Consider the following 26,397-nt stretch of genomic DNA (forward strand, 5'->3'; position numbering starts at 1 on the left):
GGAAACAAAAAAATGCTACGTCTCCTATTAGAGATGAACTGTACAATTTCTTAAGCTTTCCAAATTTGTTTTTGGAATGTAACACTGCAAGTTAGTATCCTCAAAAAACTTCTTTTGTAAGAAATCATAGAATTTAGTATTTTTGAGTATAAACACCTAGTAGTAGCAAAGCAAGATATAATTTAAAAGGCAGAAATAGATAAGATTAGCATTGTCTACACTTGTGTAAGTAAGAAAACATTAGAACAAGCCAGTTCCAAATTTCTACCTGCATAGCAAAACAAAAACTACATTTATCACACCTTCATCCTAAAACACTTCCAAATTGCTTTGTAGGTTTTGGATTATAGATGATATCACAAAGTGATAATCTCAGTTGACATAGAGAAAGACATTCAGTAGAACACAGTATTAATACACAATTGAGTACCATGGCATAAGAAAGCTCACACTCCCGAAACTACAGGCAAAAATAAAAGTTGTTGGAATTCAATTACCACAGAAAATTTGATCGGGACACTGAAGTTCAGATGTCTCAGTTCTTGCCAATGTAACAGGTTACACCTACGTGCTTGGCTGAAACACAGCAATTGCATAAGCACCTTCTCGTGCCAATGAAGAGAGGCAACTCAACAGGAAAATCGGCCAGAAACATACCCCAAGGAAGACTCAGCCCAGCAAAACCCAGCTCTCTTCCTGATATACACAATGACTATGTAAGCTGCTCTCCTAAAATATTTCAGGAAACACAGCTGTGGAAATTCAGGCCAAAATGCAAAGGAAATACTGTGTCCAAGTAAGAAGACACACAGCATTCAGAAAAAGATTTCGAAAGTATACATTTGGAAATAAATACAGGCAGCTCTTCTATCAAGCAGAGTAAGCAGTCAGTGATAAAAATGGTAAAACAATTTCCACTAGAAACTGCATAAAGCAGACACTGCCAGTACATCTTATAAATAAGAACATGGTTAAATAGTCATTTTCTTGGGGAAAAGCACATGGACGTGGTAAAGGATTTTTCCAAATGAAATAGACTGTAGAGAGGGAAAGCAGCTTCTTGGTCTCACTACTCTCCCCCCCAACCCTACCCATCACAAGAACAAAGCTAACATCTACTCCAGGACTGTGATGCTGATTCAGAGAGACACATCGATTTAATGAAACCAGTGCTTTCTTGTATGAATTGTTCATTACAGATCAATGTTGCAGGAGCAAGCCTGTGAAGTCAGTTTTTTTGGGCTGCCTGCAAGACAGATATTGGGAATCTGTTTGAGTAAGTTTGTCAATAACTTGCAATTCCAAAAACCAAAAGATCTGGCAGATTTTGGTCCTCCAAATCCATGTGATGGCTGTAACACTATCAACTGGGCACCTTCCCAAGACTACAATCCCTCTTAGACACGAACAACTGCAAGTAAGGGGTGTAGCTGATCCCTTGAGTGGCAGCACTGCTTTTAAATCACAATATCAGAGTATGATTTTGGGAAGCTACCCCTTCATTCCACAGCTTCTGCTACTTCAGACTCTGTTGACCTATCCTTTCACTAACGCCACTCAACACTGACATGATGGAGCAGCATGGAGAACATAAGCCTTCCTGAGTTTCAGTTCAGGGCATGCCTATCGTGCCCTGTAGTACTAGTTCACAGGTAAGTATCCTCTCCTCCATCATCCATAGATGAATGCCAAACTTTTAAGTAAGGTTACTGCAAGAGAATCTGTAAACTGTTCCCATTTTAGAGGAGAAACATGCATTATGGCATCATCATTTTCATACATCAGCAATTTTTCCCTGACTTTTCCTTTTTTCCTCAGTAATAAAATTAAAACGAAACAAGTTATGAAAAACCTTAACAAAAGAACAATCTAAAAAAAGGTCTCTGGCACAAACTCGTGACCAACACTTCATGCTAAGTATTGGAAGCACTAGAAAGGAAAACTGACCTGAAATAGATCAGTCAATCACAGTAGAAATCAAAATGACACCAGAGCAACAAGGACAGTGTTTGGTACAACTACCAAAACGGGATGCCCAAAGGGCCTGGCCAGGGTCTGGAAATAGTTACTGAACATAAGCACTCAGAATGAAATCATCTCTTTCCAAATGGCTGAACTGAGTAGTGACACAATAAATATTTTAAAGCTCAGATTAAACCAGTTCCTAAGAAAGAGGAAGTTGATATATTCAGGAAACTTTCAACTAGGTTTCAAACATTATCAAGGGAAAGTCTGCTTCTGGCATACTTGAATTGTAGATTTATTTTCTAAAATAAAAAAAAAAGTACTCATCCGTTAAACTGTGAACATCTCCATACTCTTACCTAAAAACACAGCAAGGATGGCTTGCCACAACTGATTTCAGATGCCTTCTGTCTAGATGCATGTTCTGCCAACATTTCTCAACTAATTTCTGAAGTATCAGCTTAGTTTCAAAAGCCATGCTGTATGGAGAGATGGAGAGGCCTATACAATGAAGCAAAAAGCTTAATTTATATAATGAAAAATTTTGAGAGGAAAAAAATACAAAAACTAGGAAAACCTCCTTCCAAAATAGGGATTATTACCCGCAGTCCAAATCTCCATTTGCAAAACAAATGGAGATTCCCCTGAAGTCCAAGCACCATAGGCACACAGTAGGACTGCTGAGACAGGTTTCAGAACAGCAATGTTCAGAGACACAGGCACACCCAGAGCATGTCAGAGAGCAAGAGCTGGAGGTGGGTGAAAGGAGGCATCTTATTGCAAAAGATTTTGTACTACATGAGGTTATTATCTCCCTCCTAAAATAGCCTGCTGGCTGTTTTACTACACTACCACGTGCTCCAACCACAACTTAAATGCCATCACATGCTCACATTTCATCTGGAACAAATGTGTGCAGCCAAGTGATCAGATGATGCACAGATTCAGCATCAATGGAGAATGAACTATGGACAGAGCACAAGCCAGAAGCACAGACCCACTGACCTCAAGCGCACTTATTTCCCCCACTGCTTATCAGCTTGGGAGCCTCGTTCTGCTGTGTGCATACGTACTTTTTAAAATAAACATTTAACAAAAGAAATAGGAAAACCCTTGTAGCAATAAATATGTACTAGTAGCCAAAGAAAAAAGACTGAGAAGGAATTGGTATTCTGACAACAGTCAGAATTTGACTAAGCATGATTAAACACATGGAAAAAAAAAGTGGGTAAGGGGAATAAAGACAACAAAGAAATGCAAGAATTAAAGAAAAAAAAGGAAAAGAAATGTTACACCCTTCTGGTAAGAAGGGATTTAATCAGCAATCTCAATTGCTTCCTTAATACACTGTGGAAAGTGCCAAAAATTAAGAATAAAGGCTTACTCAATTTTCATACAGCTTGTTGAAACTTTCATTTAATTTAGAATCACAAAACAGAAAAAAAAAAGTAATTTTCAGGTAGTTAGCAAAAATGAACAAGCCCCAAAACCAACACTTTAGGTTTCAACTAGAGTAAATTCATTTCAATACCTCCCTTTTAAAACTTGATTGAAGAACACAAAGCCGTATGCAATCCCTAAGCTCCTCTCAAGCACACCCTTTTCGATCCATAGTTTACCATTATGACTCCAGCCAGTAGAAATACTCTTTAAAAAGGGGCCTAGGGCCGGATCTCTCCCTCTCTCACAGGTACCTGCAACAATGCGAACCAGCACCCTCCAGCATTTATTAACACTCATTCTGAAAGAGCAGACACAGGACTTTATCCAGGAAGCAGGGACAAGCCTCACCACCACCTGCTGCGGTGACCAACCCCTCCTGCCATGGCAGGGCTGGTGGAGCTGCCTGGGCAGCCTGGACCCAGTGTCATTGGCCAAGGAAGACAGAAAACTGAAGCCAACTTAATGCAATAGTCTCTAAGCTGAGGGCATCCAGCAGCTGCCAGGCCAGCAGACAAGTCATCTCTCTGAAGGACAAGGCAGACACCTCAGGGAGAAACAGGCAGCACATGTCTAGGTAAGACCAGACCTACTCAGGATTTGCAAGCTCACAGAGCAGTGCAAGATTTCAGGAGTAAAATCTCCCAGACTTTCTCTCACATCACCTTATACTCGTTTCACTCAGGAGACCATTAAAGTGAACTAACAAAACTAATCCAGCAAGTGGAAAGCTTGCTGCAAATTTCATGAGCTAAACCTGTCCAGAATCAGACAAGACCAGCCACAGCCAATCATGCAGCATCATCCAGTAGTCAGTTTCTGTAAGAAATTCAAACGTTTATGGGAATACCTATAAAAATTTCCCCATTCCAAACTAATAAAAGATGTCTTCTAGCAAGGGCATCAAGGGTTGCAAGCAACCACAAAAATTCAATCCACACCAATTCTGCTTATTCATAGTAATGTCTGGGAATTCAATTGGAAAGAAATAAAGATAACTTCCTTCAAGAAACTAGCTATTGCAAGAATTTGATAGTTCTCATTCATCAGGTGATACACTCTACGATGGGCTCGGGTAGCCAAGCTGACAAGAGCAGCTAGAGGTGATACTGTGAGCAGTCAGGCCCAACAGTTTATCTCGATTCCTTCTAAACAGTCTCATCTCCACAGTCCAGGGTTCTTCCAGCCTCGTCACCTCCCATACTGCAGATGCCTTAACTCCAATGCCCTCTCCAAAACGCAACTGCTCCCACTCCAGCCTTCACAGAACAGAACCCCCAGTCCAGCCTCTCACTGGTAACACACACTGCCTCACCAGAGCTGCCTGGGCCCTGATCCAGCATTCTGATCCAGCAAGTACATCCTGGGTTTCCTACAGCCATCCCCTGAACACAGCAAGCCTCAGGCACCACCGGATCAACAGTAACCATAGAGACATCCTCATCCTGTCACCTGAATGCAGGCAGCCAGGGCTGAGCAGTCCAGGCCCGTGGTAGTTGATGCCCTGTATGGTCAGGAATGTGTCCACAGGCACAAGAGCTTGGAATCTGCTGGAAGACTCAGGTATGCCACCTTGTCCTTTTGCAACAGTTCAGTGACTGGCAAAGATTGCTTTGGTGTGAGCTCTTTTGCTAATGTAACTGCGGCTCCTTGAGAGCAAGAATTTCAAGCAGAGGGCCATACACTCCTCCAAGCAGCAGCTGGGGATGCCATGTGTGGAACCAGGACAAGCACTTAAGAAAAATCAGTGACAGCCTATGCAGGCCCAAACCCTGTATCTCAGATTTGCCACTATGGAAGAATAGAGAAAGGCAAATATTACATAGTAATACCTCAACGTTTTTTCCAACAGTTTATCTCAGGGACAATCTGCAGCTAAAGATCTTAAATGGATTTTTTAGATTTCTTTAGTCACTTTGTAAATGATGCAATTTCAACTTCTACAAAAATCACAGAAATCATTTGCACAGCTTAGTTACAGGGTGAAGAATCACTTCCTTTCATTTGCTATGACCTCGCCAATTGTTTGTTTTTTTCTGATTAACCCTTAGCTCTTGTGCCTTTCCAAAATGCTTCTATGCATCTTAAAGCAATCAGCCAAGCACAGGGTATTTCAGTTAATACATCTGAATATTCTTTGAAAAGACAACACAACAAGGGTTGGTTTTATTTTAAACAAAGGTAATTTGAGCTGGGAGACTCCTCTTGAAGATTCAGAAGTGCTACAGAAGAAACAAACAGCTGCATACAAACAACTGAGTTTCACTATGAAGGGAGTATCAAAGTGACCCACAGAGATCCAGCTTGGGAGCCACATTACTCAACACAAGGTACTCACAATTTCACAAAAGGCAGGAAGAGAGAACTCTGAGGAGGATATGAAATTATTTGAATTAGTCAGAACTTGAACTCACAGAACAGCCACCATACAATGCTGTCAATGGCCAAACAATAAAGTGGGGGATGAAATCCAGTGCCAATAAATGCAAAACCTACCCCAAGGCAAACTAATAAAAAACAAAAAAACAAAAACAAAAACAACAAAACAAAAACAAAAAAAAAACAACCCACAAAAAAAACCAAACAAAAAAACCAAAAAACAAACAAACAAACAAACAAACAAACAAACAAAATTTGTTATACCTGTGCAGAAACGAGTTCTCAATTAGCTATTTACACTGATAGGTAAAAGATGACAGTGAGGTAACAACATCAGGTCACTAATCAGCCAAGTCATGAAGTCCAAGAAAAAATAATTCTAGAAAATTAGAAAAGACAGAGGCAACATACAGACTTTTTTACTATTTCCGTAGTATTTCTATAGCCTAAATATAGCTGTGGTCCAGTATGATACTACAAAACAAGATAGGGTACAGAAATGCAAACTGTTTAAACCAACTAAAGTAAGGCAATGGTATTCACATGAGGAAAAAGTAAACTAAATGTGTTCATCTTGGAAAGAGATGGGATGTAGTGCAGTACCCTAATGCCTTATGAACTCACATATAACATGGAGAACATCTCTGACACAAAAACAAAGGCACCCACTGCCACCAGCTGCAGCAGCTGAACAAATAGAAGGAAATTATTATAAAATGCATAATTTAGTCATGGAATTTACTGCCATAGGATTCTGTGAAGGTAAAGAGAGCTCAAAATAGCTTAAGAAAGCTATTTAAATAAATCATAGAAGAAGTTCCATTGAGCTGTTAAATATATAGGGATACATCCCTGACTCCACAAGAACCTCCTCAGCTATGGACTGTCAGAAACTGGAAAGATTTAACTGCAGGTATCATGCTCTATTTTTACCAGCCTACCTGGGTTTTTCACCTTTTCTTCCAGGAAACTACTACAGACCTGCATCTCACAAGATAAGGTAAGGTAGCCTTTGATCTGAACTTGAATAGTTATCCTTAGGTCACTGAAGACAGTAAGACTATTTCTATATTTTTAATGTCCAAAACCAAGTTAGGTAAAAAGTTTTTTATGCTAGCATAGTTACTACAAAAAATCTTCTGTAAAGCATTTGTTGAGTAACTGTAATTAGCATTTATTCCCCAAGTTCTCAAAACCATGTATTAAAATTTTGTTTCACAATTATTACAGGATTTAAAAGTTGAGCTAAGCAATAAAGTTGTCATATTGGAAGACACAGAAATATTATCACGGGACTTACTTCTGAGGAGACAGAGAGCACTGGACCTAGTTGAGTCTAACTGCTCCAATGGCCAGTGCTGATTCAATGCCTCCCAAAGGTATGCTCCCCACACCTCTCCAGTGTGGGATCTGGTCACAGATAACACAACCATGGGGTGAGTCACAGAAAGTGGCAGCATTGTGTCTAAGACTGTGGACTATTAGGATTATCCAATTTCACACTACCAGTCCATGGCCTCAGCAAACCGTGCAACAAACCTTGTTGCCTAAGAGGCAAATGCTGTAATCCTAATACCACTAAATGCACCATCTAAACACAGACATAACTTTACACCACTTCAAAATTAGCTAGCAATTATGTCTAGGCTTATATGATAACAAGGAGATTAGCAAGAAGAAACAGCTCCAAATATCACTATACCAGTATGTTAAACTTATGGCACAGAAGTAGCATTTTGTTTTAAAAATTTCATGTGATACATTAACATGTGGGAGTTTTCTCCTCACTTAACCTTTGCGATTTAAATACCACAAAAAAAGTCAGCCTTAGTCTAGAAGAACAAGTTATGGATTATTATACTGACCCATCTTCACAGTTGATACTGTGGAGTTGAAGATGATACTAATGGGACTTCTGTGGGAGGCTCATAATTTTCTAACATGAAAAGTCAAGTTTGCTGAGTTAACGATGAGGCTTCAAGTACAACTGAAACCCCTACAGGGAAGCATTTAAAACTGAAACTATGATTTACATGATACCTTCAGATAAAAGGATACCAACCAAACCACATGGATCTACAGCATCCTCAGAAACACAATTCGTCATTGTAAAGCCATAAATGGCTGTAACACTGGCATTTAGCACAAGTCTAAGAAAAAGCCAAATTCAGAGGGCATATAAACCCTTTTCAGATTATTATTTCCATTACACTCCCCAAAAATCCCACGTAAAATTCCTGTTGAGATCACTAATATGACTAACATCAGTCTCAAGACATCAACCTCTTAACTGTGACACCAAGGCAGAGATCCAGTTATTTCCAGACTCATGCAGCACTGGAAATCTAACTTCTACACGACACGTGGACTGCAAAGCATCCTGATTTATTAATCAGTATTTATTAACAAAATATGCCAATGCAACGAAATAGAAAAGCAGTAACTAGGGCAATGATCACAAAGATCCAGCCTCAGAGGAACATGCTCAGAGGTGCTCCATGTGTGGCAAAAAGAAGCATCACATCCTGTGTGGATAATGCTTCAGCAAAGTTATCTCAAAATATTACTGCTACTCAAAATGGTACTGTCTGCATCTTATCTTTATGGACAACACATTCAAGAAAGTGACTTGTGTTCCAAAAAAAAACCAACCAAAACAAAACAAATTCACCTTCCGTGGGTGAGAAACCCTTTCAAATACACTGCAAGAAACGATGCAAAGGAAACAAAGCACAAGTTAGGACAATATTGAAGTTTTCCAACAGATCACAACTCCTAGTAAACAGTATCAAGAGAACACTCTTTTTAACCTCTAATTAGTAACAGTAGCTCTGGAAATAAACATACAGTTTAAAAAAATCTGACACAAAGTAACTATTAAAAAGCACTTCTCATTTGTTAAGGACTAAATAGTCTTGTTCTTTACTTTCAATCTGCCAAGCAGAATTGGTTTTGCCCAAGCCTTTGCCAGGCTTCTAGAAGAGCCTGCCTTATTTTGCACCCGCTGGACTGTTGCTCAATACAACACACCTGATAAAACAATGCGCATATACTGTACAGGTACAGTGCACACTCCTCATATTTGTGCCCTGCAACTTAATTAGTGTTAGTGTACCCCAACAATAAATCCACCTATGAAGACTGTGCTCAAAGTTTGGATCAGTAGTTTCCACAGTACCTTTTACAAGCAATTCCCTTCAGACAGACATTCAAACCATAATCCCAAACTTCATGCCACCTTTCAAAATGGAGTTAAGCCATAATGCAATACCCGGATCGTATCAAAACAATTCAAGTCCTGCTTCATGGCAATTCACCACCCTAAACTCCATGATTCTAGTGCTTTCTGAACAATTTCTTTTCCAAGTACTAGAAACCACTAGGTCTTCCAACATAAGAGTATCTCTTTTCCAGTGCCACCCTAACCAATGGCCAAGGTATTCTGTCAAAAACTCTTCAAGCCATGAGAGCAGGTGAGCAGCCACCTCTCTCCGAGATGCTTGAGAGCAAGTTCTCTGAATGTCAAACAAGCCACAGCTCACTGCCTGTGAGGAGGCTGCATCTGCTTGCATAAATTCCCTCAGAGAGGCTTTTTAAAAGGCAAGAAAACAAAGGAGGAGAGAGTTTCATGCTGTGATTTCACATCCTTCATTAACTCACAAGAAGGGCACCCAAGGCTTCCTCTTTTGGACTACAATGCCTCCCTATTCTACAGAAGAAAAATAAATGCACAAAGATGAAAAAGTTGTCTTAATATTAAAATCAGAATTATTTAAAACTAACCTCAGTATATCTCACTTCAAGCATCACCACAGTTACCTGAGGGTAGACACTGCCATGAAAAAATAATTATTTCCCTTGCATCGTTTATCTAGTGAAACTATTAGTATTCCATAGGTAGTGAGGACACTCCTCGATGAGACCTGCCTTAACTACTACCAAGAACAGACTAAACTTGAGAGCAGCTACAGGCAGCAATTAGAAATCAATCCAGCTTCAGCACTTTCAGTAGTGAAGTAAAACAATTAAGACTCTATTTAAAGGACTGAGCATTGCAATACAACCCCCAACAGTTAAAGTCTCTTAAGAGGCACGGGTGGAGCTCTGACAAGCTTTACCTCCAAGAGACCGCACCTGCCCGATTCAAACGATGCAAAACAAAAGCTACATTCAGAAATGAGGAGAGGGAGCACACCAGACAAAGAACAATATTGCCAGTAATAAGTTTCACCTAAATTCAGGGAAGTATTTTTCAGATGTCTGGGTCAATGCTAGGTCTTCTTTTGTATCCCTGAAGACTTAGTCCCACCCACTATAGGTTATCCTATGGAGAGGCTTCTGTTGTTGACTATAACAGGAAGCCTCTCCATAATTAACTTTAGCTGGGATTCATGAGACAGTGCTGAAGCCCGGAGGAAAGGGTAGTGTTACAGACACCTGCAGCCTTTGCAAAACCCACTAGCTTTAACTACACTCTCAGCTACAAAGTTGCATTCTCACTTTCCCACTAGTTTTGGAGCCCATCACCCACCTTTGCTGTAGCAAACTGAATTGGCTGGAAACTAAATGTATCCAGTTTTTTTCCTGGAGTAGTTCTCAGCGTTTGGAGCACCGGACCAGCACCACGAAGAATCTACAATAAGCAGTTGCAATAGATAGAAAAATACTTGTCTCTTCAACCAGACACAGCACTGACCTCAGACACATCAGAAATCAGGGTTAGACAGCTGATGCTAAGCTAGGAATGACAGGAATGAGGAAACAGAGGCAAGTCACCTAGGAAAACATTGCAGAACTTAAAACACAAGTGGAAAAACAGAGCCAACAAGAAAGAGAGAATGGGAGAGGAGAAACAAACAGTTACTAAGAGCTTGGTACAGAAGCCAAGTCATATCATCCCTCTGCTATCAACACTTAGAAAACACAGCAGTTGAGAACATGCCCATCTCTTCCCAACTCGGCACAAAGCAGAAACCTGAGCTTACCACCACTGGCAGATAAGTTGACTACTCAGGTGCAGAGGCTGAGACGGAGACACAGCAGATCTCCCACACATCATCAACCTGCCACGGAAAACTTCCTTTCTCCCTACTTTTCTGAAGTCTAGGATCACCTAAAGATGATCTACATATTCACTGTACAATAATCTATCTCCCCACTTTGTGCGAGCCCCAGCTCCTTCTTGACCTGCGCAAGGTCAGTTTGGTAGGAAGGAAAGCAGGTTAGCAGGGTGATTTCTACCAGGGTGATTTGACCTTTCTACACCATCTCACCTTGAGCCTGCCAAGCATCCATGCCAGACGATGGATGGGCAGGAAACACGTAAGTGATGGCATGTGTCACTGCTGCTCTACTGCCACAGTGGTTTATCTACCCTAGCACCACAGCCTGCCTTCAGCCTGCTCTGTCATGTTCTGCACTCACAGCTCCACCTGAGGCCCAGAGGAGCTGTGTCAAACCACAGACACTCGAGGCTGCAGCTCAAGCACCGTGAAACAAGAGTAATACCACTCCTTCAGAAACCAAACCAAAAAAAGTATTGTGGAAAGCACTACATTCATACAGCAGCTACTACCTCTGCCTCCAAATTCATACTTAAATCCAAGTCTGAGACCATCTAAAGAACAAAGGAAGAGCAATGAACAGCTTTCCAGCTGGAACCAGGCAAGTTTCCTAGAAGAAACTGAGCAATTACCTATTTAGCACAATGCACATACAGAGGGGGCCCAATAACGCTCTTTGGGTTTGGCATAGCAATTTCTTTGGTCAAACAGACCAAATTTCTTTAGAAACCTCCACATCAAAAATGGAACTGAGTAAAGTGTGGTGTGCAGGAGTTAAGCCTACAGTTGTTCTAGTCTTGCAATGCTTTTACAATACAAAGATAAGTATTCCACTTACCTATTTTAAACTAAACTAATACAAAAGCTGATTTATTTACACCTGTGCAAAACAACTCCAAATTACATGCTTTTGAGTGTGTCAATTGAGGACAACAGACTGCAGCATTCTAAGTTACAACCGTCTCATTTCTGTCTCAAAGTGTACTTCCCCAAGACCTGAGATTTTTTGGAGTGCTCTAAAGGTATATGTATACTCCTCTGCATTTGCTGACAACAGCTATAAGAAAAATTACACTAATTCACTTAATTTTGAATGCTATGGTGACATTTGAAATACCTCTAGCAAGAAATATTAACAAAAATATTAAGAGAAGCCATCTTAAGCAAGTATAGGCAGGAAGGAAAACAACAAGCTGACTGGTATCCTCAAAACTGCTGAGCCCTCCAAGCCAACTAATTAACTTAGGCCATAAATAATATGTAGATGTGGTCAATTTAACTATCAGCAGTTTACAATATCAAAGTCGGGTAATTACTGCAACTTTGTATTTTAACAATGAAGAATCACTCTTTCAGTTTTATTGCCAAGTACAGAAAATAACTTTAGTTGCAGTTATCCATGAAATTTATCTTTTGCAAAATGTTCATGTGACACCAGGGTGAAGAACTAGCCTAAGGCAAAGGGTGTGAAAATGCATTTTCTTGTAATATACTTAATGCTGCTCACAAGCCCACAGGGTGGATGGATTTAAATGGCCTATTCAAATAATGATTAGATTAGTATAGATTAACATCCTGGTCCATGTTTGTAATTCAAACACTTTCCTAAACATTTGGCATCAATCTTTAGAGGAAAAAAAAAGTGAGTGATTGCTCTATCTCCACACACTTAAATGCTTTAACATCCATGATTTTAAATGCGTTAGCAACAAAGACTTTGATCGAACAACAAAATATGATGAACTATGTCAAGATCTCTGCAGAGACTTGTTTTTAGACAAAACAAGGCAACCGCCTTAAGTGTACATTTTGAGGGCACTCTATGAAGCTAATAAACATAAAGAACATGCAAAAATAAAAGGCACTTCAATATGTTTTGAACAGAAAACCAGTTAATTTAACAAGTAGGAATCTTTGTGCCTGATGATTTAAAACCAAGTGCTTCCAGGCACTTTCTGCTAAGAGATTTAAGAATTTGGAACTTTTTCTTACCTCATTTTTATTCATTAATTAAGTGAACAAGTGTGGGGGATGTGATAAATTCCACCCCCTCTCCCAGTCTCTTTGCTTTGCAATGACTGAATGAACCTCAAAACATTTGAAGAATAGGCTGCTTCAGCTAGAAAGTGTGTAAAGGTCTACCTATTACAGATTGAGTTGCTGCTGTCGAAAGAGGGCATCCTAGACTCCTCCCTTTTCCACTGTGTCCTCTCTGACAACCACTCAACCGATCCAGTTCTGAGGGTCAGCTTTAACTGGAAGAAAAATCTAACACATAGATTGGCAGGGAAGCAATGAACAGTTCACCGGGAGTCTGCCAGATCATCTAAAAACAAAGCAAGATGTGTTTCTGCTCTCACCTCTTTAAAAATAATCATAAAACACAATGTAAACTTATCTAGATGATGTAAAAATACCACACAGACAATACACACCTGCTGTGAGTTTACAACTCTGTTAGAAAAGTAAACCAGGGAACTGATACCTTGCTAGGGGTGCTTCCATAGCAACTCCCATTGATATAAACCAGTGTGCCTTTCTCTGCCATGCTCAGTCACTGCCAGGCAGGTGAGCAAAAAGAATACAGATACCCAGAATATCCATTCTTGAAAATTTTCAGAGGAGAACTTAAAGAAGGGGGAGGGGGAGGAAACAGGAGAGCTAATTTAATTAAAGCTAGGACAGTGCTTTGGTTTTCAGCAGTACTTGCCCAGGAGAACTGCTTTTGCTGGCAGTTCCAGCCAACACTCTCCTAAAAACATCGTGCAAAACAGCCCAGGGACAGCTGTGAAGCAAAAGTGGACATCACATTGAGAAAAGTTGATCAGGCAGGATCTGCAAGTTATTTAACAAATATGTATCAGCCAAAAACTAATAAGCATGTCATCACAACATTCTCACTAACCATCACTAGTCCTTTCTCTGATAACTGGTCTTCTACCCTCCTCAAGGAAAATGTGTCAGGGCTAGGGGGTAGAAAATGAGAGTATGGAAATAATTTTTTAAAAATCTAGATATTAAAAATCACTCAGCACTAGCAGGAGAGGATCTGTGAAGATGCCCTTACATCAGCTAGTAATAGCATGTATTTGTGTTTGGATTCCACCACCTCTAGTTTTTCCTTTATTATTTCACAGCCTAAGGTTGCACTACTACCTTTCATAGGGCTGGTAAAGCGAGTAGCATTGAGGATTTGTATCAGAGGAGCTTGGCTCAGTATTTAATGTTTTATTTGTAAATTGGACTCAAAAGCAACTGCTACTTAACAATTTCTAAACACTCCATTCAAAGAAGCATGGCCAACAACAGTCAAAAAACTGGAAGAAGTTTGGGGGGAAAAGAATTAATCAGGATTGCATCTGCTAAAAATTAGCCTCTAGCCCCAGCCCTTCAGAAAGCACATCCCAGGAATGCTTCACCCTCTCCCTGCTGGCCCCGAAAGCAAAGAGGGCAGCTGCTGGGCTGCCCACACGTAAGTTCCCAGCAAATGCTGCCAGCAGGTCAGAGCCACCTCAGGACACCACTCAGGCAGACAGCCCTGGACCAGAAGAAACACCCTACCCTTCTCCTTTCCAAGGCACCAATGCCCAGGCTCGTGTATTTACACTTGGCCCACAAGATGGCACTGACAGAAAAACTTTGCTCCCTCTTTTTTCTTCTCTCTCTGCCTCTCTCTGTCACCAGGCTCACCACTGGCCCCGGACTGATTCAGAGAAGGACTGCCACCTACTGAAAACACCGGATCATTTTCCCACACAGCTGAATGTACCTCCTCACCTGGCCCCACGTTACCCGACCAGCTGCATCCTGCTGAGAGGTGGAGCACAAGGCACACAGCTGCAGGCAGCTTTTTTTCAGTAACAAGACTCGGAGGTTTTCAGCCTCGGACAATTTTCCCCATTACCTAGAATTTTTCAGTGTTTCCTGAAAAACAGAAAGACCTGGGAAAAGCTAGAAGTGTCAAGAAAACATGCTGCTCTTCACAGAGGCAAATTCCAGCTGTCAGTAATACTGATAGGACCATTCCAGCACCTGATGAAACATCTAAACCCAGTTAACCATAGTGAAATAGAGGGCTCAAGCTGAAACATGCAAGTGCTAGAGCCATTTGTGTATTCAGCTGAGCACAGTAAGATAACTCCCCTTAAGGAAATGGAGAAATCACCATAATCTAATATTTATTTTTCTTTTAATTAGAGCAAGGTGCTTTTCCCCTCTCATCAACACCATCTTTCAAAATCAAGCCTGTGAAAACTACTCTCCACAGCAGAATGCATTTCACCTTTCCCACACATGCCAGGATATTTACATGCCAGCAGAAGTCAGGAACGGTTGGAAAGCTGGAAGCACTTTAAAAATCAGAGCAACTCACAAAAGACCTAGATTTGGTACTCCATCATTTACAGATAATTGAAGTGATTTATGTCAGCTCTTAAGTTCAAAGTAAATTGAAAAGATTCTGGCGAGGTGACAGTAAACAAAAGCAGCAGCCTGCTTTGCCAGGCTGGACTCTCTTCTGCATAGTCCTCATTTGAGGTAAGCTTCAAAGCAACTGCTCTGCCAGAATTCCTCCCTTGCCAAAATGATGCAATACAGTCATTGTCACAAGAGGAGAAAGTTTTCCAGGTTCCTGAAGAGACTGAGCACCATCATCTCACATACTGCAGGATGCACTTCAGCTCTGAGGACCTTCTTAGCCCAAATACATACACTAAGAAAAGACAATGTTATGTCATTAAGGTCTGCAGGTACTCAAGTTCTCTTCACACAATATACTACCACCTATAACCTATTTTGTGTATTTTTTTGGTTTTCCTCTGTCACACACATGCTTGGAAAATAATCTGACACCTAGTAACAATGTAACTGTGTTCAGTACACACAATTGTAGTTGTTTAGTGCAAGATTTATCTACGTTTCTATTTTTAGTATGTTTGCCTGCTAAAAAAATCTCTTCAAAACTATGCAAGAGAAAAAGTGTATGTGTGTAGGGAGGGAGTCTGAGACTTCCTAAGTCCAACTTCACAAGGCATTCATAAAAACCACAACAGCAACTAACAAGACCATAGCCATCCTCTGGGAGGTAAAAAGGCAGATCCCGACAGGAACAAGACCTGACTTCTGAAAAGCATTTCTCTGCTGAGCACTGGGCTCACAGCAGGTGCCACTGTCCTGATGCCATCTCCATTCCTCTCTCTACTGTCCCTACTGTTCTCTTGCTGAGAGGGACAGAGCAGCTGACCCACTCTCCTCCCAAGACCTGCCTTCACACCAGGCATCCCCACCACCTCTGCACAGCTTGCTCCCTGCTCAGGGCTAATCAGAAGGGCCCCCCTTCCCACAGCTCCCACCCTTCAGAAAACCAGCAGATGAGCTCTTCCTCACTGTGCTTCACAACAGAGGAGGGCATGAGAGGGCTAAAGAAATCAGAGAGCAAGAACTCCTCTGACAAGTCAGGAGAACAGTGTATAAATCAGGAAGCAGACTCTTTTCCCTTTTTAAGACTTAAGGACTCCAAAGTTCTCCTCAAAACCCTCCAACTCTCTCTACCCACCCTTTTCTCCCAACTTTCCTAGTTCCCACACTTTCTCTCAGATTAACTCCTGTTCTATCAAAGAAGAAATTAAATCCTCTTGTGAAAACAGTTTGATATATTTGAGCATAACACTGAAGTCTTCTGTGCATTCTCAATTAATAGTGCAATACATTTTAATTGCTAGATGAAGGTTCATTTTATTCTCAAGATCCAAAGAAACATCACAAATGAAGCAGTTACACAGAAGCCTCTCCCAAACCACAGAGCAACTCATTTGCAAAACTGTTCTGAACAGATCTATACCAGTGCTGTGGTTTATCCTGGCAGGCAGCTAAACACCACTGAGCCATTCACTCACTCATCCCCCAGCCCTCCACCCCCCCAAAGTGGGACAGGGGAGAGAATTAGAAAGAAAGGTTAAATTCACGGGTTGAGATAAAGGCAGTTTAATCCGACAGAAAAAGAAAATAACAACAACAATAAGAGAACATAGAAAAGAAGAGATGCACAAGCACCTCTTGACCAGGGCTCAGCCAGTCACCAAACAGCAGGTGGAGATCTCCTGGCCACCTCCCCTCAGTTTCAGTGCTGAGCATGACACCACATGGTGTGGGATATCCCTTTGGACAGTGAGGATCAGCAGTCCCCTTCCAACTTCCTCCCGGGCAGGACAGCACAAAAATCTAAATAGTCCTTCCTTTAGAGTAAGCACTGCACAGAAACAACTAAAACAGTGAGTTATTAACATTATTCTCATTCTAAATGCAAAATTCAGCACTATACCAGCTTCTAGGAATAAAATTAACTCAATCCCAGCCAAAGTCAGGAGGATTAGGTAGTATTTCCTGTGTCACTACCACTTGCCCTGTACATGCTGACCACCAAGACATGACTGAAACATTTTGGATGTATTCTGACATGCTAGACTCACCCTCACATATGCTTCATGCAGCAAAGAAAGGAATCTGCACCCTTGATAGATTCATTGTGCCAGACTCTACATGCACACTGTCTGATATGTTTGCGTTCAAATCACCACAAATCGTGCAATACAAAAGAACTGGCAGGAATTAAAATATTCATGGTCTAATTCAAAATTTCAAAATTATTTTTTACTTGGAAAGTACTGAACATAGACCTCAAGTAGCAAAAAATGTACTAGCATATTCTCCAGCTATTTGTTACATTATTTGTTACATTATTTGTTACAAAGACACACTTGTGACCCACTTTTGTTTCTAGATAGCTTTTTTCTAAGTCTTTTTAAAATCACTGTATATCAGGCGCTTTTGACTATGTACCCCAATAAGGAGGTTTATTCTTCCTCTTTAATGAAAGCCACTGGACTCACTTTAGTCAAGAGGTGATAGCACAATACTATGCTACTGCTGATGCAACAAGCTCACACAAGGCAGAATCACAAGAAATAAATTCTCCCTGAAAGAGAAGGAAGGTTTAAGTGAAAAGGGAACCACGTAAGGATTTGAAAAGCTACCGTGCACATTTGTGTTTTAGACTGGGTTTTACTAAATAAAACTGTAACAGTTTCCAATACTACCATTCCTCCCTGTCCAATGCCATATGTTCCTGCCTCCCTGCATCACCTTCTCAGCTAGCATGACACTATGCATGAGTGGTATACAAGATGAGGAACTGGCTTAATCTCAGAAAAAAAAATTACTGTTTTTCCACCATTCTATCTGTAGGACACCGTTAAAGTAGTATTCAAAGGCTTCTCTTCAACAGGAATACAAAGGACTGGTAAACACATGAAACACAGTCTCAGTCCTAAGCCTGCTACTCTGTGCATCACAAAAATTCTTTGCATCACAAGAAGCCATTCTTATGAAAATAATGTACATAAGTCAAGCAACAGCATCTCCCTGTCTTAAAAAATACATATTTACACAGGAGAAAAAGGATAGAAATTGAGGGTGTGAGGGAGAAAGAATTAGTCACATGTTGGAGGTCTGTATGTGCAAGAAAAGTTGCAGTGACACACTACACTTCGCTGTAAGCAATATCTAAAATATATTCAGAATAGTTTTGTGAACAAGTAGAAATCAGGGTGGGAGTTGGAGGAATGAATACAGTAGACACATCTTAATTAAAAGATACAACTTTTACCCTTTGAAAAATATACCAGTAAGATCTCAGCCTCGAAATAAAATTTCACAATGTGCGGTGTGTAAGCAAAGAATGGTAACTTCAAAGCACTAAAATTGTGGAAAATGTTTACGACATTTAAGAATCATGAAGCCATTTGGCAGCAGACCTTCTGGGTTAGAAAGATACTGTGTTGAAATAAACCCAGGAGCAAATCTAAGGAATATTGTTCTTGACAAAATAAAGATGATAGTCTGAAGAAGGGCTGAAAGGAACAGGCAGATGATACAATTTCTGTATCATCATCCTAAGACTGGTATAAAGCTCTTCAGTACTAGGAAGCTTTTTATTCCTAATTCAATGACAAGTAAATGTCAGCCAAGTCCATCCACATTAGCAGCATAGCTCTACACCTTCCTTATACAAATAAGTCTTTGAAAGTCAACTGGCAGAATGTCTTTCCAAGTTCACGCTGGTAGTAGGATTTTAGCCATAATGATCTAAAGAAGTGGACAAGGCTCAGGGGAAAGAAGCATCACCCGTGTTAGGGGTGGGTATGAGGGAAGAACACAGACAGGTACCCTTGCTCCCAAAAGATTACCTGCTCTAAGAGAGTGACACTGGCACCCCTTACAGACTTCCCCCCAACGCCAAAGCTCCATTATAGACATTCACAGGCATTTGTATATCTTGATTAAATCTTGAGTGCTATGAATTATATTTTACAAATTTGCATGCAGCGTTCCGAACCTCAAGGGCAAATCCCTCTTGTACAAGAGATTTTATAACATAAAAAACACAGGATCTCATCAGACTGTGTAAGACTGCCAGTTGCTTTATTTCTTCATTGGTTCGTTTTTTATAGAAATAAAGTCCTGAGTTTGGCATTGCTGCCTCTGTAATAAAATGACCATCCTTGAATCCTCGGGGCAAGCAGGTCTCTTGGTGGGTAGAGAAAAGGCTCTCAGATCAATGCCTTGTCTTTCTCCATTAAGCAGTTGCTATCTTATCTAACAGTAAAAAAGTCAGAAATACAAAATATTTTTGAGCTCAAGAAACCTGTTAACATTAGATATTTGCAGATAAGCAAGCATTAATCTTTTATTTGATGAAAGCCAGCAAAAAAATCCTGCAAGATGCTACTTACAGAGTTTGATCACACAGACTGATCACATTGTTCACAGGATATATCAAGCATTCTGCCCTTTAAAAAGCAGATACTAACATGGTTTTCCATTAACCTATTTTTGTTTATTACTCTACATTCAACTGCTCCCCCCACAGACTTCACTGCTGTTGAACTATACAGTGATTTCTCCAGGGCTTGTTTCTGGTTCTGCAAGCTGTCAAACAGCTCTGGTCAAAGAATAAGAAAAGACAACACTATATTCAGGAAGCTCAAGCTCCTCTGAAAGAGAACAAAACTAGAGTAACATGACACAGGTACAAGAAAATCATAATGGCAAAAATTTCCTAGGGCTCAGGTAGAAATAAGCCATCACTTTTTCATTCTTCTCTCCTTTGCCAGACTTCTGTGGAAGTTATACCTGCAGTGAGTTCCTTTTTACCTATACATACCCACCCATATTCTTCTAGAGTCCCTCAGGTACAACAAATATCTAGGACCCTGTTTTGAAAAGCAGGTCATGCTCCTCAGAAGGCAATTCAGTTAAATGTCTTCTCACCCAAAGAGAAAACTGGGTGGGAAAACAGCCTTCAAAGCAAAAATGGCAAGAACAGTATACAGCAAATATTCTATTTGCTTAAGGAAAAGGTGCACAGTAAGATGTGAACTGACAACACAGATAGCTATTCTGCAGTCCCCTCCATCTATACAGACATCCAGCAACAGCACTGAAGGCTCAAAGTAGAATAAACTACTCAACACCACAATTATTCTAAGGAAGCACTAATGGCTTTCAGAAGGGGAAAAAAATATGGAAATTCAGTCCCTGGTGGAGGCCTTAGGAACATTTTTTCATTAATAGGTCTCAGTTCCTTATATCCGCATATAAGAAAACAGTATTAAAAATAGTTTTAAAAACCCAGTACTTGCAGCATATTCTCCTGGTTATTTCTGGAATCATGCTTTGCTTTACAAAGATTGCTGCAAGCTCGAAATTAAGTATTCTCTTTTCTCTGGAACACTTGAATATCAAAAAATACTGGGGGGTGTGGGAAGGGAGCCATTGGTTTCCTCTGAGGAACAGCAATCCTCCTCATTAGAATTTGAAATAGCCTTTCTAAATGTTTTATTATCTTTCGAACAACCCAAACTTACTGGGAAGCAAGAGGGAGAAAATAAGGAAAACTTTCAGACACCAGCACTTTTCCACACCAACAGATTTTTTCATCTCTGCCCCTTATTTTATGTGTAGGAAAACAACCAAAGTTATCATGTCCTCTAAATAAAAGGATCCACAGATGAAAGCATCTCTAAGAAGCCACCAACTGCTGTGCAACTTTCCACTAACCACAGTGGTTTATCAAATTCTCAAACAGGCCGTAACAAAGTCTCCAAAACTGGAGACCTACAGAGCTCCAGCAAAGCAAGGAGCTCTGACATGGCTTCATAAAAATACACCACCACTGCTTCCAAGGTGAGTTCAGATCTCAGAAGTGCTTGTGCAATGCTGATCTTAGGCTAATCAAACCACAACTGTGCTTTCACCAGGCTCACAAAATTATCACAGAGAATCATCTAATCCAGCTACATATAATTCATTCAATGTAAGGCTCAAGCACAACCCTCACAGGTCACAGAAAACTCCACATTGTGGAATACTTATTAGGAAAAGCACCACATTAGTGCACAGAATAATGTCATATCTCCCCACACCACCCTAGAGCTTCCTCTGATACCCGTATTGTCCAAATGTTTCTATTAAGGTACCACATACACATCCACCCCTTTGTCAAATATTTGTACTCACCACTAACTCCTTGTTAGCTCACCTGCCCTCTCTGAAAATATCCCCTAAAGCGGTTCCAGAGACGCTCCCCACACTCTTTGCTCAGCGCAATCTCTAAACCTTGACTGCGACTCAGGAAGCATCACACAGACCCTGCGCAGGGGAGCTGTGGCATCTCCCCAGTTCCTACAGAGAGGAAGGCACAGATCCTCCAGGGCTGACTCACACCTTGTTAACAGAGGGAAGGGAAGGAGCTCAGGAGTAGCGGATGGCCAAGAGGCCCCTGCCAGCTGCTCCCTGGTTGAATCCAGGTTGCCATTGCTCCCATCTTTGGCCACAGTTAGGGAGTTGGAAAAATTAATGAGAAAACAACAGGGAACGGACAATGTACCAACCACAAATACACACACAAGAGCTCCATAAGCCCAAGCATTTGTGCCCCTTCTTGCCAGCTTCTGAACTCTCTGGTAGCTTGGGAATAATTCCTGTTCCAACATGCTGAGCTGGAAGCTACTGCTGCCAGTTACCACCACATAAGAAAGGTGTTTCCGGCAGTCTTGCTGAGAAGCCCCTGAGGCCAGGTTAACAATTTGACTAGTCCCAAAAATATTCAGGCTCTCAGAACAAGGCCAAAATTATCTTTTCTTTTAATCATTTTTCTTCATTTTCTCATCACCCCAAGGAAAAGAGCTGCCAAAAGCTTTCTGCAACTAGAAAAGAGACCAAACTGCAACACCATAACCATTCCCAGCCTGTCACAATTGCAATAGCTTCAAACTTCGTTAGAGACCTGATGAAGGAAATTAGTAAAAGGGAGGCGATGATATTAATGCTATTTTCCCCCTCTTTAACATTTACAACACTCAATTTATTTCTGCATTGAGATCTGAAGTCCCTCCTCCTACAGTCCTCCCCAGTTCATGAATGTCCACCACTTGAGGTTTGGATCTGCTCACACGCATGAACGCTCAAAACATGAAAAACTCAGTGTGGCCCAAGAAAAGACAAATAGGAGTGACAGCTGCTCCAAAGCAAAAAAGAATGCTTGACATAATGCGCTGTTCACCCCAGAACCTGTTTTCTGAATATTTCAGAACTAAATTGGGTTTTTCTCCCAAGAAACCCTAAGGGATTTTCTATGTATTTGGAGGGGAGAAGGGAAGGCAGGTAAAAATATAAGGACTTATTCACAAGAGGAGTGCTAAAAGCAGTCTTAATTTCCATCTTTATCCATGAGGGAACCTAAGATTAAGGGCAAGTCCTGCAAGTATCATTTATTTCGCTAATGATACTTCACTACTTAGAGGCCGCAGGAAAGCAATCAGAGTCTTCTTTAATGACATTCGGTTACTGCCTGGCAAATTCATAGGCAAGACCAGAGGTACCATAAGACCCTGCAAATTAATTAACACAACACTACATTAATTTAAGTTCAGAAGCACTAGAAACCAATTTTTCCACCCCAAAAAAAGTCTCCAAGAACTGAAATTACAATACCTCTCACTTTCCAACGCAGAGAAGCTGAAACCTGTTTTTAATCTCATCAATTCCTTCCCACACACCAACATCAAGTAAACTCGACAGCAGTATGTACTTGCTATAGCTAAATATACCAGCAATATTCGAGAACCTAATTTGCAACCCTGTGAACATACGTTCGGAAAAGATGGCAGTTTGCTGGGCTTTTATGTAACGCAAATTTAAATAGAAGAAACAGCACCTGCCATTTTCTTCAATTAGCATTTCACTCGGCTGTAGGCATCTTAATTTCTCGAAGCCGACCGCTGCGCTTCCAAAGCGATTCCACGAATAAATCGGACACGATTTATACGTACCAAGAATCCGCTCGGACAGAACAGCAGCGGTATTAGCCGCCCCGGGGCCGGGCAAACGCCGTCCCCGGCGCTCGGTGTGTGCAGTGACAGAGGGACGGGGCGCGCCCTGCCCGCCCGGCGCTGGCCGAGGAGCGGCGCGGCCCTTTTCCACGCGGTACCGGCGCGCCCGCCGAGCGCGGCTCCGCCGGGGCGCGGCCGCCACCGCGCCGCATCGGGCAGCGCCGAGGCCGCCGAGGCAGCCCCGGGCGGACGGCGGCGGCTTCCCCGCAGCCCCCCGGGCCCGCAGCCAGGGGAGGGGCGGCCGCCACCATCTTGTCAGCCGCGTCCCCGGGCACAAAGGGAGGGCGAGAAACCCCCCGCCCCCGGGACCGAGCCGGGCGCCCCCAGCCCCGACTCACCTCCAGGCGCAGGGAAGCACCGCAGCCCCGCAGGAACTCGCGGATGTTGCTCAGGCACTCGCCCTCCGTCCGCGGCTCCGGGTACACCTGCAAGAGAAGAGGCGGGCGGCTCAGCGCGGGGAGGAGATGGGACCGCAGCGGAGCGGCGTCCCCCGCCCCGCCGCTCCCCTCACCTCCCGCTCCCTCCGCAGGCAGCGGCGCCGATCGCTCCCACTGGAGGGTTTGAACCGGGAAGTAAACACGGAGCACAGGAAATGGCGTGCGAGGGCGGGGGGCGGCGGGCAGGAGCGCGGGCAGGGGTGCCCCGGCCAGGCGCGGTCGCGGGCGGCTCTGGCCCGGCGGGGCGGGCGGAGGGAGGGAGGGAGGGAGGCGCGGCCCCGCTCGGCCCTGCCCAGCCCCGCCCCGCCTGCGGCGGGAGCGTCCGGGGGAGCGGCCCCGGGCCCCGCCGCGCCTCTGAATGTTTCAATATGCTGATACACAGACCCCGGGGCCGTGACGGGTTTGGCCGCAGGGCGAAGCGGCCGGGCGGGCAGCCCGGGGACAAGCCCCTCCTCGGGACGAGCGGTGACCGCGCACAGGGAACAAGCGCACGCCGCGGGTGGCCGGTGTCGCCAGTGGGGCTTGTCGGTGCCCTCGTTCTGACTCCGGTCCACCCTTGGGTATCGGTTTTCTAACGAGGAAATGTATCAGAAATGCTCTGAAGACCTCCGCGGAAAATACTAGCACCCGGAGTTAATAATCTACCAATTCCAGGGTCTGATGTTAACGACCTTTATCTGTAGCTTATTAAACAGCCCCTTTCTACCCCAGAAGAAAAACAACTTCACAAAGAGGAAACCTCGACTGAATCTAAGACAGTTTTTGGCAACGCAGCCGTCTGCTCTCTGCAGCCGCACTCACAGTGCCTTCAGCTCAACCTCTGTCTACCCCGAAAACAACGTGTAGCCCTTGCAGGGAAAAGCAGCCAGCCCCAAGAGCTTCAGGGACATGGCTTAATTTACCACAGCTTAACTAAATTCTCTGTGCACATTAGCATTGCTTCACAATAAATTCATTGATTTCTGTGAAGTAGTTTAGCAAACAAATCATTGCCCAAACCGAACACCTCGTTCTGTCAGAAGGGAAAAGCCTAGCATAGAAGTGCACTGGCAAGTCGCTGGAAACCGAACTGTTGCAACACACAATGTCATGGCCTTTGATCATGCATTACACTCAGAGAAGGTTTTTTAAATGCACAGGTATGTCAAGGTTACATAAACTCACAGCATAATCCACCTGCATAGCACTGGGAACTTCACATAAGGTTGACTCCAAACATTCCATCAAGCTGAAACCAAAGTAGTGCCTTCCCACATGATTACAAGATATTAAAGATACCTCTGTCCCCACCATACCATAAAAATTAACAAATATGACAGCATGGCAGGGCTGTCAAACAGGGCTGACAACCTGGCACAAATAAATTTAAAACACAAGTCACTATCATTTTCTAAACAAAATTCAAATGAATCTTAAATGAAAGCCACTGTAGTCTGTAATACAAGGAATTTGGTAACAATGAGTTGAAGAATTTTCCTTTCCTCAAGGAGAGCACACATACACACACCCCTCCAAACTCCTCAAATTGTTTGGTACTACAATAAATCACTGTGGGTTAAGAATAAACCTTTGCTACACTAAAATATAAAGGGAATCCTAAAGAAGCCCTATGGAAGTACTACAGCCCAGAAGATAAAGTCAGTAAGTTAGAGGGACACAAGTGGTGAGAGAGCCCTCCTGAAAACACCATGACCTTCCTGTCTCTTGCTTGAAATACTTTTTTGATTACTCTATTAATTTATTTTTTAATTCTAGTAAGAAATCTAAAGCTATTCATGCCCACATCCCTTGTTAGAATAAGATGCTGGGAATTTTTTCAATGTTAATGCTTCTAGTATGCTCTCTCCTATATGTTCTTAATATTCACACAACGATGATATAGTTGCAATTTATAACTCTTTTATCTTAAACTATTTGAATAATAGCTGGGGTTTATCTCCTTTTCCACATGCTACTTCGTTTTCTCTTTTTCATACCCACCCTTTTCTTTTTCATCTACTTTGTTCATCAAGGCCTCTTTTCATTCTGAGAAACCTTAACATTACTTCTGCTCTTTGAACATGAATAACGTCTCCCAAGAAATCACAGTAAATCCAGGTTTCTCTTAAAAGAAGCAAATGTCTTGTCTCATAACGTAATCTACACTAACACAAAATGTCCCAAAGTCTCCAACACATTAAACTCAGTAATTCTAAGAAACTCAGACGTGTACTACCACCTCATAAAAGGCTGCACATAATTCATAAAAGACCGAACAATAACTGGAAAAAAAAAAAAAAAGGGTTGAGGGGAAGAAAGGGGAGAGGGTAAGGAGAGACATGATTAGAGAAAGGCAAAAACTTTCAATTGAAGATTAAAGAAACAACAAGCAAAGAAAACCCAAACCCTGCAAATTGTTCCCTGTCAGATCTGGAAACTTAAATTACATGCCAAATACACCACTGAGACCTTAGCCCTGTCAGCACACTAATGCAAGTTTCCACTTAAAAATCATCTTCCTCAAAACAATAAAATAAGTTACAGTAAATCTTTAGAAATGTCGTATCTTCCTTCAAAACAAGGGACAAGACTTTGGAGCGATAAAAGAAGCAGGGTACATTTTCTCAGCTCTGTGGCTGCAACGGCATTTTTATACAACAGAAGACAGAAGCATATGGGTAAAGA

The 26,397-nt window shown here is 42.0% G+C and overlaps 1 protein-coding gene across 4 annotated transcripts in view; it reads right to left on the reverse strand.

The window, feature by feature from the left end:
- ARHGEF7 (Rho guanine nucleotide exchange factor 7) overlaps positions 1–26,397 on the reverse strand; it is a 115,782-nt gene that overhangs the window by 78,629 nt on the left and 10,756 nt on the right. For 3 of the 4 annotated variants that reach the window (XM_066176752.1, XM_066176757.1, XM_066176754.1), the window contains exon 2: positions 23,635–23,721. In XM_066176752.1, the coding sequence (XP_066032849.1) occupies positions 23,635–23,721 (87 nt within the window). Of the gene's footprint in view, positions 1–23,634; positions 23,722–23,807; positions 23,940–26,397 lie in introns of those variants that run through there. The other variant, XM_066176756.1, reaches the window with a different exon arrangement.

Source organism: Chamaea fasciata, unplaced genomic scaffold (assembly GCF_029207755.1).
Source record: "Chamaea fasciata isolate MVZ Bird 193981 ecotype frontalis unplaced genomic scaffold, bChaFas1.0.hap1 SCAF_2, whole genome shotgun sequence".
NCBI classification, from domain to species: Eukaryota; Metazoa; Chordata; class Aves; order Passeriformes; family Sylviidae; genus Chamaea; species Chamaea fasciata.